Source organism: Chaetura pelagica, unplaced genomic scaffold (genome assembly GCF_000747805.2).
Source record: "Chaetura pelagica isolate M959 unplaced genomic scaffold, ChaPel_1.0 scaffold182, whole genome shotgun sequence".
Lineage (NCBI taxonomy): Eukaryota > Metazoa > Chordata > Aves > Apodiformes > Apodidae > Chaetura > Chaetura pelagica.
In genome coordinates this window covers 307,995-323,314 of record NW_009952442.1, presented here as the reverse complement: position 1 = coordinate 323,314, position 15,320 = coordinate 307,995, and the positions used below count along the sequence as shown (strand labels likewise).

The 15,320-nt window shown below is 48.1% G+C and overlaps 1 protein-coding gene across 1 annotated transcript; it reads right to left on the bottom strand.

Annotated features, from left to right (window-relative positions):
* Positions 1 to 562: 562 nt before the first annotated feature.
* On the bottom strand, positions 563 to 15,165 carry CFAP53 (cilia and flagella associated protein 53). Its single transcript, XM_010008500.1, has 8 exons — positions 15,094 to 15,165; positions 14,123 to 14,352; positions 12,373 to 12,540; positions 6,275 to 6,578; positions 4,954 to 5,172; positions 3,976 to 4,192; positions 3,629 to 3,731; positions 563 to 803 (listed from the first exon to the last, which is right to left on the bottom strand). The coding sequence occupies exons 1-8, from the start codon at positions 15,163 to 15,165 to the stop codon at positions 563 to 565; spliced, it is 1,554 nt and encodes a 517-aa protein (XP_010006802.1).
* Between the last annotated feature and the right edge of the window lie 155 nt (positions 15,166 to 15,320).

Genomic DNA, 15,320 nt, shown 5'->3' with positions numbered 1-15,320 from the left:
TAGAAACTGAAAAGCTGAAGGAGAAAAACATCTGCATTCCAAAGAGACAACAGCTGCCACCAAAATCATAACCAACTTCTCTTTTTTTGCAATCTAATGATAAATTAAGTCCTGCACAATTAATTCTGTCCAAGTAAAGGTCTCACAATCTACCTTTGGGACCCCAGTATCCCATCACTTGCTATTTAACAAGGAAAACAAAAATACATCACCAAGTCCTTTTTGTCTAAACACATCAAAAGATTTTGAAAATCTTTGCAGTTTGAAAGGCACTTTAATAAAAGTTGGCTGAAGTTCTACAAAATTTCCTGGTGTAGCTGTTAAAGAAAGCCTCATTCATATCATGATAAAACATGCAGAGAACAGAATATTCTTGGACTAAAACGTCAAATCCTTGTGTTTGGAGCTGTCATTTTGTCAAAAAATGAAAGAATTGGGGAAAAATAACATTTAAAATCCTATGTTGTCTGTATTTTCCAATTTAAATACTTGGAGTGGAGCGGGGCCAGTTACAAACAGAGCCAGCTACAAACACAGTGACAAACTGGTTTTCAGGGTGACTTCAGTGTAAATTCTGTTGTAGGGAGTTAGACAGGACTTGTCTTCTGAAAGGGTGGATGGCTGCTGGTTTCCTCCAAGGATTTGATAACATGTTCTGTATCCTCTCCTGGTAGGCTCTCTCTTCTTCACGAGCTGATTCATACTCTCGTTGCTTCTCCTCTTCCTCAGCATCACGTGCCTGTTCTCGATGGGCAATCTGAGCCCTGAGGTGCTCCTGGTATTCTTTGGCTTCCTTTAGTTTCCTGGGAATGAGGAAAAAAAAAAAACCAAACAGCCTATTTATGAAGCATGGGTTTAAAAACCCCACAAAACCAAAACCATTTTTTTTAGTCCTTATTGAATCTGTGAGCGTTCAACCTTCAAGAACCACTCAAAACTCCTCTCAGGGCTTCAGAACAACCATCACCTCCCACTGACCAAGAGCTGCATGATGTTCCTCAGGGAATTAATTGCACTCTGTTGAAACTTGCACAGCAGATTGTACAAATACTGACAGTGTGAGGACAAGGAATGAGTGTCAGGTCTTGGTCCTTTCCCAGCTCAGCCTGAGCCCCATCTCCACTCCCTCACTCTGAAGATCATAAGCTGCTGGCAGCTGCAGCTCTGGATTGATATCCCAGGAAAAGGCTGTCAGGAGAAATCATTCTTCTCTTCCATCTTGAGACTCATCTATCACACTTACTGCCCCGTGGAGAAGCAGTGAAGACTACCTGTGTGTTCTGGCCATCTGGAGCAGGAGTCAGACTCACACAGATGCTGAAGATGCCACCAGGCTAGTCAAGACTTGTGTGTTAATACAGCCCAGCTGAACCATCAACACTGACACTGCTGAATGCATCTCTGCTAAGCAGAGCACACCCCAAATCCCAGACTGGTTTGGGTTAGAAGGGACCTTAGGGCCAGCGACACCCCCCCCCAGCCCAGTTTGCTCCAAGCCCCATCCAACCTGCCCTTCAACACTGCCAGGGATGGGGCAGCCACAGCTTCCCTGGGCAACCTGGGCCAGGGTCTCACCACCCTCACACCAAAGAATTTTCTCCTCTTGTCTCACCTCAATCTCCCCTCTTCCAGTTTTAATCCATCCCCCTCATCCCATCCCTCCCTGCCCTTGTCCCAAGTCCCTCCCCAGCTTTGCTGGAGACCCTTCAGGCACTGGAAGCTGCTCTAAGGTCTCCCTGGAGCCTTCTCTTCTCCAGGCTGAACACCCCAACTCCCCCAGCCTGGCTCCAGAGCAGAGCTGCTCCAGCCCTCCCAGCATCTCCGGGGCCTCCTCTGGACTCTCTCCAGCAGCTCCATGTCCTTCCTGTGCTGGGGACCCCAGCCCTGGCCCCAGCCCTGCAGGGGGGTCTCAGCAGAGCAGAGCAGAGGGGACAATCCCCTCCCTGGCCCTGCTGGCCACGCTGCTGGGGATGCAGCCCAGGACACGGGTGGGTTCTGGGCTCCAGGGCTCATGGGGAGCTTCTCAGCACCCAGCATCCCCAGGGCCTGCTCCTCAGGGCTGCTCCCAGCCCATTCTCCACCCAGCCTGTACTTGTGCTGGGTGTACTTGAGATTGGGCAAGGAAAGGTAGGGTATGAAACTCAGCATGTTTCCTTCAGAAGGGTGAGATCCCTGCCACAGCCAGGAGATTGTCACCACTAAAGCCCTTAGAGAACACAAGAAGTACTAGGCCTGTTACCTCCAGGGACAGGTGTGGGAAAGGGCAGGGGCTCCAGAGAGAAACGGACTCAGCAACATCAGGCTCTTTGCCCTGGGCTTTGTATGACACCCAGAGGAACTTCTCAGCTACTGCGTGTGACTCATCTTGAGCAGCTGGGGTGGCAGCACTGTCTGGAATTTTGGTGACTGACAATAGGATTGTTTCAGGGCTGTGTGTGGGTGGAGTTTAGCAAGAACACTAGTTGCCCTGTGTAAGTAAAAGAATAACCTTTCATTAACCCTTCTCCCACTCCTAATAACAGCTATGACTATGAGGGGATGTCTTTAATAAACATGATCCATGTAAGTCACATGATGGTCCAAAAAGACCAAAACAAGGATATGGAACTAAACACCATTATTTGTACCACGGGATCAGAGTTAGGGATTTAACACCAGTTGCAACCTAACAGGGCTGCTGTTGAGCAGTTTCAAGCCTCTCTGAACAGAAGAAGGGCCACCCAGAGCTCTCAAGAGTCATCTGAAAATTAGGATTAGGCTGTTCACAAGTTTAAATTATTGTTCTGCAATGAAACAATTGCAGACTGGGGAGCTGAGCAAAGAGGAACCTCATGAGGTTCAACAATAGTAAGTGTAGAGTCCTGCACTTGGAAAGAAGAACCACCAGGCACCAGTATAGATTTGGGGTTGGCCTGCTAGAAAGCAGCCCCATGGAGAGAAGGACCCTGGGGTCCCGCTGGACAACAGGTTACCCATGGTATAGCAATGTGCCCTTGTGGCCAAGAGAGCCAGTAGTATCCTGGGGTGCTCTAAGAACAGTGTGGCCAGCAGGTCAAGGTTCTCCTCCCCCTCTGCTCTGCCCTGGTGAGGCCACATCTGGAGGACTGTGTCCAGTTCTGGGCTCCCCAGTTCCAGAGGGACAGGGATTTGCTGGGAAGAGTCCAAGGGAGGCTACAAAGATGATGAAGGGACTGGAACATCTGTCTGATGAGGAAAGGCTGAGAGACCTGGGGCTGTTTAGTGAGGAGAAGAGAAGGCTGAGAGGGGACCTGATGAACGTCTCTCAATACCTGCAGGGTGGGTGTCAGGAATGGGCCAGTCTCTGTTCAGTGGTGCCTGGGACAGGACGAGGGGAAACGGCCCCAAGGGACAACACAGGAAGTTCCAGCTCAAGATGAGGAGCAACTTCTTTGCTGTGAGGGTGACAGAGCCCTGGGCCAGGCTGCCCAGAGAGGCTGTGGAGTCTCCTTCTCTGGAGACTTTTCAGCCCCCTCTGGACACGTTCCTGTGTGACCTGCCCTGGGTGTTCCTGCTGCAGCAGGGGGGTTGGACTCGATCTCCAGAGGTCCCTTCCAACTCCTGTGATTCTGAGTCTATGAAATGGACCAATGGCACACAAGAAAATCACCTTGCATATTTCTTCTCTTCTATGTGGTTGAGTTCCGAGATTGCTTCATCTAATAACTTCTTCTCCTCAGCAAGTTCTTCCTGCTCCTTCACATTTCTCTGCACTGCAAACAAACACACAACAACAAACAACACCTGCAGGAGGTAACAGCACTGCTGAGCATGAAGGGACAGTGAGACCACAGTCAAGCCAAGCAGCCTGAAGAAAAAGGCTGAGTTTTGCTGCTTCTGGAGAGGCAACAACAGCAACAAAAAAAAGGCAGGTGTATTCTCAGCTTTTCTCCTTTTTTCCTGCACTCAGAAAAGATTTTACATTCAGAACTTAATAACAGAGCTGCTAACACTCACCTTTCTGCTCTATCTGCCATTGCCATGTGTCCATGACATCCTTCAGTAGCTGCTTTCTAGCCTCCTTTTCTGCTCTCATTTTCTCTGCCTTCTTAGCCCAAACCTTCTCAATCTCTTCCTTGTGGGCTCTCTCTGCTTCTTGTTCTCGCTGTCTCTCCTCCTCCAGCTGTTGAGCCAGGTGTGCCAGGTATGTCTGCTGCTCCCTTAACAGCTCTTGCTGCAAACACACCAACATGTGCAGATCTGAGTAAATGAGTTCCAAAAAAAGTGGTGTTTTCTGGACCTGGTGGTAACTGAAAAGTCAGCACCCCATCCCAAACCCTGCTATAGGAAAGCTGTGGAGAACCTTCTTCCTGGCCAGTTGACAGTGCCTGGCAGTGTCAGAGCAGAAGTAGTAGAGTGATCCCTTCCCCAGAAGCAGCTCAGCTGCCTAAAACACAGGCATTTTACACAGATTTTCCACTGCTGACCAAGCTTCTTCCCCCCTCACCTGCATTAGAAACCTTGGGATCTAGAAATATAATAAACAAATGCAATAAAAATAATAATAAAGAAAAATTACAACCATTTGATTTTGTGCCAAGGTCTCATATCAAGTTGATACAACTTTTATAACCTACATGAGCTTCTAAAATACCTCAAGCAGATTAATGACTGCAGCTCCCTTTTTAAAGTCACCTAGAGACTCATTTTCACCCTGAACTTGGGCAATCTACTGGTTTTCAACTCAGGAAGTGACAGACACATCCACAGTTTTGTGGCATCTCCAAGATACTTTTGCACAGCATGATTTGAAGTACTCCCAGTGGTTCTGAAAGATCATGAGCTTCTTCAGAGAAGGAGAAGCAACAGGCTACACCAAAAAAGGAATCAACTTGTTCAGAGCAAAGGGTTTGATCTGATCTCATTTACCCTGTGCAGTTCAGGAAGGGCCAGAAAATTAATCCAAATCCCACAACTCCCTAGTGAACACCTTACTTTTCTTTTTGTTTTCTCCTCAGTGTCTTTCTGGGGGTCCTGAAGACATTTTTCCAAGATCTTCAACTCGAGGGCAAGTTCATCTTGTTTTTCCTCATCAAGACGTTTCTGCTTCTCCTGGGCTGCACTGAGCAACATATCCCTGCATTCCTTCTGCTTCTGGAGTTCCTCTTTCTGAAGTTGCTCCTTTCCCTGCTGAAGCAGCTGCTGCTCCTCTTCCTACAACAGCAAAAATAACCAGCTTGTAAAATCATTGCTGAACTTAAACCTAAGTGATGACTAGAATGAGAGAAATTAGAAGACTGAAGAGCAAAGATAAAGATTTCAAGCCTTTCTTGCTGCCATTAGAGAATTATTCTCAGACCTTAAACCTTCTAAAGCATGAACATTTCAGCATGATCAGTATCAGAATTCAGGATTTTCCTCTTTAATTATCCCCTGCACTTCAACACCAAACCAAAGGGCTGCCTGATGCACTCCAAATGTTTCAAGCAGAGAGACAGAGTCATTTCTTTAGGACAAATCAATATCATGGCAGCACATGTGATCTATTTCCAAGTTGGCTCATGCAGAGCCATGAGTTCCTCCTGGTTCTGCATGTTTTAAATGTCCTGGGTGGTCAGATCTGGCACAGCATCTCCAGTGGATGGGAGGCTGCAAAAAATAGCTGTATCCTTATATTCTGGTGGGCAGAATTTCAAATTTCACATTCCACTTGGTATTGGAAAGAACAGAAAAATGGACAGTGAAACTGAATTCTTAAGAAAGGAACAATGAAAAATATTCAAGATCCAAAGTATAGTCAGTATTAGTTGGTGTAAAAAAATAAACCCTGAAATAGCAAGGAACCTGTGGCTGCCCCATCCCTGGCAGTGTTGAAGGGCAGGTTGGATGGGGCTTGGAGCAACCTGGGCTGGTGGGAGGTGTCCCTGCCCATGCAGGGGGGTTAGATATAAATGGTCTTTAATGTCCCTTCCAGCCCAAACCATTCCATGATTCTGTGATTCACCTGTTAACCCACAGGAAAAGTGGAAATCAGAAAAAAGCTTAAAAACCTTCCCATTGCCCCACAAAGGCTCTGAGAGGCTTCAAATGCCAGAATCCTTCCCATGCTCCATTTGAGAAGATCTGGTTCCTTCTGTAAGCAGGAACACATGTTCCACAGCTGGAGAAAAGAGGCTCAGCCTAACAGGCCAGGCTCAGACACTAATGGAGTCAGCGAAGATACAAATCAGGTATGGATTAATGTAAATGGCTGCTAAGCCTATCATTAGGAGGGGCCTTCTACAGAACCCTGGCTTGAGAAGGATATGGAAATTACCAACAACTGAGCTTCTTCCTCCTTCAACCTCCTGGCCTCCTCCTGCTGAGCGTTGAGCTCTGCTACCTGGGCACTGAGCCCATCACGGACTTCCCGCTGCTGCTTGGCCAATCTCTGCATCTCCTTCACTTCTCTCTTTTCCTTAGCCAACCTGTCCTCTTTCCAAAGCTCAGCAAACATCTGCTCCTCCTTCTGCTGCTGCTTTTTCAGCTCCTCCTTCAGAGCTACCTGGGCCAACCGGTCTTCACACACTTCCTTCTGATGCTTCTTCATCAACAGCAAGCGAAGCTCATCACATTGTTGTCTGAAAGGCAAGAGGGCAGGTTAAAAAATAAACAAACAGGCTGAAATCATAAGCAAGTCTGGAGTTGTTTGAAGGATGGAGGCTCCCAGATCATCACTACTTGGAGGACAAGGGCTCAGGAAGCCAAATTCTTCACTGACTCCTTTGGAGGCCTAAGGAAGCCCAGAGAGGCTGAATTGATGGAGATTTTGACATCGCTGAGTAGAAGAGCAGGTCCTGCATTTCCATTTGTAAATTAATCTAAATATACAAGGGGGAATGGATTAAAAGTGGAAGAGGGGAGATTGAGACATTAGGAGGAAATTCTTTGCTGTGAGGGAGGTGAGACCCTGGCCCAGGCTGCCCAGAGAAGCTGTGGCTGCCCCATCCCTGGCAGTGTTGAAGGGCAGGTTGGATGGGGCTTGGAGCAGCCTGGGCTGGTGGGAGGTGTCCCTGCCCATGCACGGGGTTGGATCTAGTTGATCTTTAGGGTCACTTCCAACCCAAACCTATCTGGGATTCTGATACATGCACAATATCTACATATGTTATATACACAATAAAGTTGGAAGGTACATGATGTGGGGCTTGTGTGTGTGTGTGTGTGTATATATTCACTTTTTTAACTCCTAAAAGACACACTCTAAGCTTGCTTAAACATGTAGGTTGCTCTTTATTCATATGAAGACTGAGAATCACTTTCTCAGTCACTTGAAAGCTCAATCATAATCAGAAAACCCCCTGAGAGCAGAAATTCGGGTCACACATTTGAACAGGAAACCACTGGACCTGTATTCACTTTGTTTTCTGAGGACGTTTGGTGGGAAAACTCAAGAAAGCTGCAAGAAAAGTCTGGAGAAGCTAGAAAGTGAAAGGAGTCAGGAATACAGCTCTCAATTTTCATTCACTCCTTCCAACTCAGCTGCTTCTATGTAGATATTAAATATTAAAAGGTATTTCTCTTCAGCCTGAAGAACACGTGACCATTCAGAGATCCTGCTTTTCTTTTTACAAACCAAGCACTGCTGAGATCAACACATGGTATCAAACACTCTTTAAGTGGAACAATATAAAAGCATTTTCATTCTATTCCACAATCAGGATCTAGATTTGCATCAAATCCCCAGGTGGAACTAACATCAACAACCCACGAGCTCTAAGGATGAGTGACAGGAAGGCTGTGAAGGAACAAGTGATCTCATAGGTTCATGCTGAATGAAACCACCTTCTGCAGATGATTGCAATGCTCTTCAGGAATTCAGAGCAGATGGGATAAGGTATCACTGGCTGGATCTGGAAGCACTGCCTGACAGCAGCAGGGAGCTGTACAATGGGAAAGATTATTACTCCATGCAATGTTTAGCTGACAACGTGGAGCAAAAACTATCAGTGTCTGCATCAGGAGAGTTATTTAATTTTCATACCTGCAGCTGTGAAACACAATCTGAATTCATTCCATGGCCTAAGATTTTATTATTATTATTTTTTTGGACTTAAAAGTAAAAATAAGTTTGCCAGCACAAAACTGGTGGCTCTTTGCTTTTTCATGTGCTGTGGATTTGCTAAGGATCTGTCTTTGCAGAGTCTTCACTTGTCTATATGATTCCTAAGAAAATGCCTTTCAGATCACTCAGTCCAACCATTCCCCCAGCCCTGCCCAGGCCACCCCTGCCCCATGTCCCTCAGCACCACATCTACACGGCTTGGAAACCCCTCCAGGGATGGGGACTCCAGCCCTGCCCTGGGCAGCCTGGGCCAGGGCCTGACAACCCTGGCCAGCAAGAAATGCTGCCCAACATCCCAGCTCAGCCTCCCCTGGCACCACTGCAGCCCATCTCCTCTTGTCCCATCCCTTGTTCCTGGGGAGCAGAGCCCGACCCCCCTGGCTCCAACCTCCTCTCAGGCAGCTGCAGAGCCAGAAGGTCTCCCCTCAGCCTCCTTTGCTCCAGCCTGGACACCCCCAGCTCCCTCAGCTGCTCCTCCTCCCCCTTGTGCTCCAGACCCTGCCCCAGCTCCCTTGCCCTTCTCTGGACACGCTCCAGCCCCTCCATGTCCTTCTTGTCCTGAGGGGCCCAGACCTGACCCCAGGATTCCAGGTGCCCCCTCCCCAGGGCCCAGCACAGGGGGACCAGCCCTGCCCTGCTCCTGCTGGACACACCAGTGCTGACACAAGCCAGGATGCTGGTGCCTTCTGGGCCACCTGGGCACACACTGGCTTCATGTTCAGCTGCTCTCAACCAACACCCCAGGTCCTTTTTCACCTGGCAACTTTCATACTGTATTGTATGAGGCAGGAACAGTCTGCCCACTCATCCACTGGTTGTCCCAACACCAAAACCAGTGACAGGCACACCAGGAGCTCCAGCACACTCCAGGAGGTGTGTCTGCCTTCAAGCAGCTCCAACACACTCCACCATTGCTGGTTTCCTTACATGTAAACACTGGGATCTACCTTCCAACTCCTGGGCAGGAGTTAGTGATGATGACAAACTAATTAATATTAATGAAAACATCTTTCCAAGTGTTCTGAGGGAAACACACCAGTATTAACATTTGAAATCTTACACTATGAGAACTGTACTACCTTCAAACAATAGGTTCAAAGCTGTCTCAGCAGCAGAAGAATAAAGAATTAGCTCTTCATGACCATAAACTCATCTAAATTTAATTGCATTCTCAGAGGGGAAGAGAAGTTAACTAAAAGTTTAGCATGGTTAGAATTTTAATAGAAAATCACCCTGTAATTGCTTGATTTCATCAAAATAATTCCTTCAAAGCAGCTTTTACAGCAACCTGTAAACATCTGCTCCCCCAGATGGTTGGTTTCCTTCCTCACTTTGCTATCCTAAGCTTCTTACCATTAAAATTGGGTCTGGATGGAGCCACTTGCCAAAGAAAGAAACTGCATTTATTCCCTCCCCCTGCCAGTTATTTATTCACTTGATGTCTGCAGAACAAAGTGACTGTGATAACAACATTCTCTGCTTCTCATTTTATTCCAAGAAAGAGGATGGAATGTGTGCAAATTTTAAGGCATTTCCATTTTCTTTACAGATACCAACATGCTGAACATGCCCTGGAGGTAAAACAGGCTGAATATAGAAGCACAGAATCCCAGACTGGTTTGTGTGGGAAGGGACCTTAAAGATCATCCAGTTCCAATCTGCCATGGGCAGGGACACCTCCCACCAGCCCAGGCTGCTCCAAGCCCCATCCAACCTGCCCTTCAACACTGCCAGGGATGGGGCAGCCACAGCTTCTCTGGGCAACCTGGGCCAGGGTCTCATCACCCTCACACCAAAGAATTTCCTCCTCATGTCCAACCTCAATCTCCCCTCTCCCAGTTTTAATCCATCCTCCCTTATCCTCTCAGTCCCTGCCCTTGTCCAAAGTCCCTCCCCAGTTTTCCTGTTGTAGCTCTTCATGAAAATCAGCTCCAACAGGACTCAGGTGGTCCAAGGACTGTGCCCTCCCTCACCTTGTGACAAAAAACTCTTCCTGGCTAACATCAGGACAGAGAAGCTGTTAAATCTATATCCTCAAGCTCCAGCTCCAAACCCAGCCCAGATAGCTGATAAAAGAGCTGCTTTTCATCTGGAATAACATCCTGCACTGAAGGTGCTTCTATAGCTGAGGTTTGAGAACCTCCCTCTGCCAAAAAGTGGAGCTCCTTGCCTCAAGTTAAAAGAGTAGCAGCTAAAAGTGGAGGAAAAACATTTGAGGCTACTTAAAGACAATAAATACCTCCAGATTCAGGTATCAGAAGTTACTAATCTAATCAGAACTGATCACCCTAGTACAGATTTCCTTGCTTTTCGGAGAAGGACCATGAAGAAAAAGCTTTCAAGTATTCCTAAGCAAGTACATGAAGGTATCAGGCTTTTGAAGGAGACATCAAGAGACAGTTGAACTGCTCTTAGGTGGTGTTATTAAAGTTGTTTGGTTTTTTTTTTACAAGGCCCTTAATTTAATAGCAGAGAGAGAAAGAACTAGAGGAATGAAGTGAGGAACTAACTGTGGAAATATATTCCCATTCCACCAGGACAATCAAAGGGAAGGATTCTGGACACTGCAGGATGAAGATGAATTTGCAAAGATATTCAAAGATTGCCACCTGAAATTGCTGTGAAGAAAGATGGTTTTGCTGCCTGTAAATCCTCTGAAATACTGCAGCCAGCAGGACATCACCCAGTGACATTCCAGGAACACTTTTTCATGGGATACTGTGGCAGGAAGATTGCCTGGATCCAAGAGCAGACTGGGAAAGGTAGGATAATGGGAATCATCCCATGAAAGGGAGTGAAACAAGTCTCAGTAGCATTGTACTGGGAAGAAGCAGGACCTGAGATATGAAGACAGGCAAGAGCAGCATGAAATTCCAAGTATGTATCCCCAGATGATGAGATTCCCAGGTGGGATTCATACTGCAATGAAAATATCTGAAATTAGGCAGCTAAAATTTAAACATGAGAGCTCAAGTCTCATTTTAATCCATGGGAACCTAATCAATGCCACCAGTGGAGGACAGGGTGTGGTGCAGGTGGCAGACCCACCACAGGAGGACATTGGGTTCCTTTAACCCTCCTGATCTCAATGAAGATCTACCAAGCAGACCAGAATTCCACAATTCCAGAGAAGATAAAGATACCAACCCTCAGACACCTGCCTTGAGGTCCCTAAATCACAAGCTGAATCCCTTCCCCATGGTATCTAAGACAAGCTACAGGCACTAATTAACAGACACTCCAGCAGCCTGTCCTCTAAAAAACTGGAAAAGTGAATTTCAACCCCTTTGTGTGTAGGGTAGGGAACAAACTAGGATTTGGGAATGGTGAGGGCTGCATTTTAAAGCCAGCATGGGAATTTAGAAATGCATCCACTGTCTGAAGACATCAGTCAATAAAACCCACATGAAAAATAATCAACAGTTCTCTGTGAAATGAATTAAACTGTAGGCACAAGTGAAAACAAGTGTTGGGTTTTATCCCCAGCCTGTGCACACTGAGAAGCAGGTGGGATGGATTTCCATAGCACTACAGGAGACTGGGAAAAGCCTCTTCCAAATTATTACAATTACATTCATGTTCTTTTCACCCCTTCCTCAGAAAACCAGAATTTCCAAGCATTGAACAAATCAGATTTCATGCCAAGGCCTCAGGGGCTGATAAGCCCATGCAGATCTTCATGACTTCAAAAGACAATTGCCAAGCTCAGCATGCAGGAAGAACTTGAAGTAAAATTCTGTGAACCCTAAACTGTGTCCAGTTCTGGAGCCCTCAACACAAGAAGGACTTGGAGCTGTTGGAACAAGACTAGAGGAGGCCACGGAGATGCTGGGAGGGCTGGAGCAGCTCTGCTCTGGAGCCAGGCTGGGAGAGTTGGGGTGTTCAGCCTGGAGAAGAGAAGGCTCCAGGGAGACCTTAGAGCAGCTTCCAGTGCCTGAAGGGGCTCCAGGAAAGCTGGGGAGGGGCTTGGGACAAGGGCAGGGAGTGAGAGGACAAGGGGGAATGGGTTAAAACTTGAAAATGGGAGATTTATATTAGATATTTGGAAGAAATTCTTTGGTGTGAGGGTGGTGAGACCCTGGCCCAGGTTGCCCAGGGAAGCTGTGGCTGCCCCATCCCTGGCAGTGTTGAAGGGCAGGTTGGATGGGGCTTGGAGCAGCCTGGGCTGCTGGGAGGTGTCCCTGCCCATGCAGGGGGTTGGATCTAGATTATCTTGCAGGTTCCTTCCAACCCAAACCAGTCTGTGATTATGATCACCTTGTTGTTAAATTGCCTCTTTGTATTTACTTAACCCCGATTTTCTAAGATACCTGAATTGCTGCTCTCGTTTTTCATCCGCCAGTTGAAAGAAAAGAACTAGTGTTCTTCTTGTAGAGACAGTTTCCCTCATTTTCTGTTGTCTCCCCTGGACTGTTTCTTCAAGTGAATCAATCTCAACAAGGTACTGACTTTCCTCTCCCTCCAGAAGCTCACGAAGCCTGGAATGAGAACATGGAATTAAAAGCCAAATCAATCCCTCTATTGAATGATGAAGTTGTGTTTCATTTGCTAGGAGTGCAAAACAGGTTCCTTTCAACACCTCCTGCAAACACCAAAGGGAACACCCAAGGGAAGCCCAGATTGGAACACAAGGATCCCTCCAGTTGTGCCCATGGAGAGGATCTTACAGCAGAACAGGAGTGATTCTGTCCTGGCACAAGTGAAGCTGCTTCTCTTCCAAACCCATTGCCAGTGCTGTTTTAATCCCCCAGTAAACAAATTCTTCTACTTCCCAGACTCCATTTGTCACCAGTTGGCATCAATTTGAGCTTGTACTGTTGCTCATCTTCAGCATAAACCCTCCCTGGGCTTTCCCACCCTTCTCTAAGTCTAGTTTCTAATTACCTTTTGTTATTTTAGCATCACCCCATTTAACCACTTCATCCTGAAAGAGCTTAGATGAGAAAATTCTATCAAATTAGCCATTTTTAAACACACCACCATTCACCTCTCTAGTAATCCTAGCAGTAAGAAACCTGGGCTTAAAGAATCCATAAACTCCTTAATTCCAGGGCTGTGACCTCTGGGAAATCACTCTCACTTTTCTACAATGATATGTGAGCAGTAATTAACAGCAGCAGAGCCAAAGATTAATTCTGGACACTGAATTGCAGGCTCTTCATGCACTGAGCAGAGGCTCCTTGCGAAGGGATTTTCAGCAGCTCAATAAGAACAAACCTCATGGAGTTGAACCTAAAAATCCTGCCCCTGGGGAGGAGAAACCCCATGGACATACTGGAGGTTGACTGGCTGGGAAGTGGCTCTGCAGAAAGGGACCTGGGGGTGCTGGCAGGGAAGTTGGAGATGAGGCAGAAATGCACCCCTGTGGCAAAGAAAGGCCAAGGGTATGAGGGAGAGCAGGGCCAGGGAGATGATGCTTCTTCTCAGCACTGCTGAGACCTCACCCAAGGTGCTGGGTCCAGTTCTGGGCTCCCCAGCACAAGAAAGATAAATTCTTAGGGGTATGAGCCCAGTGAAGGTCCAGCAAGAGGACTGAGGGACTGGAGCAGCTCTCCTAAAAGAAGAACCCCTCCTGGAGAGGTGAGAGAGTTGGGGTGTTCAGCCTGGAGAAGAGAAGGCTCCAGGGAGACCTTAGAGCAGCTTCCAGTGCCTGAAGGGGCTCCAGGAAAGCTGGGGAGGGGCTTGGGACAAGGGCAGGGAGGGATGGGATGAGGGGGAATGGATGAAAACTGGAAGAGGGGAGATTGAGGTGAGACATGAGGAGGAAATTCTTTGGTGTGAGGGTGGTGAGAGCCTGGCCCAGGTTGCCCAGGGAAGCTGTGGCTGCCCCATCCCTGGCAGTGTTGAAGGGCAGGTTGGATGGGGCTTGGAGCAGCCTGGGCTGGTGGGAGGTGTCCCTGCCCATGCAGGGGGTTGGAACTAGATGATCTTTAAGGTCCCTTCCAACCCAAAGCACTCCATGATCCAATGATCCATTTTTTCCCCCCAACCATTCCTCCAAGCACACACTAAAGTGAAAACAGGGCAGATATTGGCATTAATTACCTACTTGTTCCCTACCTCTCTCTTCTTTCATGAAGCCCTGCCAGATATTCCTGCATTTTGGCATCCACCTTTCTCTGCACATCCCCATGGAGCCATTTGTGTTGGTTGCTTTTGTGCCACTTGTAGATGTTGCAATACTGGTGGAACTCCTTGGCAAAATCAGAATATTCCTGGACCTCCTTATCCTTCTGCCTCCGGACAAAGACAAAGTGTTCACTTGATTCACCCTTTGGAGGCTTGGCCCTCTGGAAGAGACAGGAGATGTCAGTGGTGAAAGCACCATCAGTTATTTTGGGGTTGGATTTAGTTGGATGTATCAGCAAAATAAGCACAAAACACCAAATTAGGAGAGTTCAGCGTAATTCCTTAGGGGGAATTTCCAACAAGCCTTGCCTGGAGGATCACACCACCAAGTACAGGAACATACATGGTTTGAGTGGGAAAGGACCTTTCAGTCTAGTCCAACCCCCTGCAGTGAGCACATCTGCAACTAGATCAGGTTGCTCAGAGCCCCAACCCGAGCTGGGATGTTTCCAGGGATGGGGCATCTCCCCTCTCCAGGCTGAACACCCCAACTCTCCCAGCCTGGCTCCAGAGCAGAGCTGCTCCAGCCCTCCCAGCATCTCCGGGGCCTCCTCTGGACTCTCTCCAGCAGCTCCATGTCCTTCCTGTGCTGGGGACCCCAGCCCTGGCCCCAGCCCTGCAGGGGGGTCTCAGGAGAGCAGAGCAGAGGGGACAATCCCCTCCCTGGCCCTGCTGGCCACGCTGCTGGGGATGCAGGACACGGGTGGGTTCTGGGCTGCCAGGACAAGTTGCCAGCTCATCCCCAACTTCCCACCCACCAGAAGCCCCAAGTCCTTCTCCTCAGAGCTGCTGTCAATGGTATGAGATGGCTCCAGGTAGCAGCACCTGTCAGGTACCCAGGAAACGAATTCCTTCTTAACCTACGCACCTAAGGGGGTGGTTCTTATCTCCTTCACACTTACCAACCTCTCTCCCGCTGCCTCCTCCTCCTCCCTCCCAGCCCCCCGGGGCTCCCGTGTCTCCCCACACCCCATCGCACCCCCTGCAGAGCCCAAGCGCCCCCAGATAAGCCAGGGGCACAGCTGGATCGGCTCCCCCGGGGCTAGGAGCGAGGCCTGCCAAGAGAGTCTCCCGGGAACCTCCCGGGGACCAAGGCCCAGCACCACCGGAGCGCGTCCCGCCCGCGGCC

Excerpts from the sequence above, each read along its gene's own strand:
- CFAP53 (XM_010008500.1), bottom strand. The coding sequence starts at position 15,165 with ATGGGGTGTGGGGAGACACGGGAGCCCCGGGGGGCTGGGAGGGAGGAG. Across the intron at positions 14,353-15,093 it reads AGGCAGCGGGAGAGAGGTTG|AGGGCCAAGCCTCCAAAGGG; the intron begins GTAAGTGTGAAG and ends TGTCTCTTCCAG. Across the intron at positions 6,579-12,372 it reads AAACGAGAGCAGCAATTCAG|ACAACAATGTGATGAGCTTC; the intron begins GTATCTTAGAAA and ends CTTGCCTTTCAG.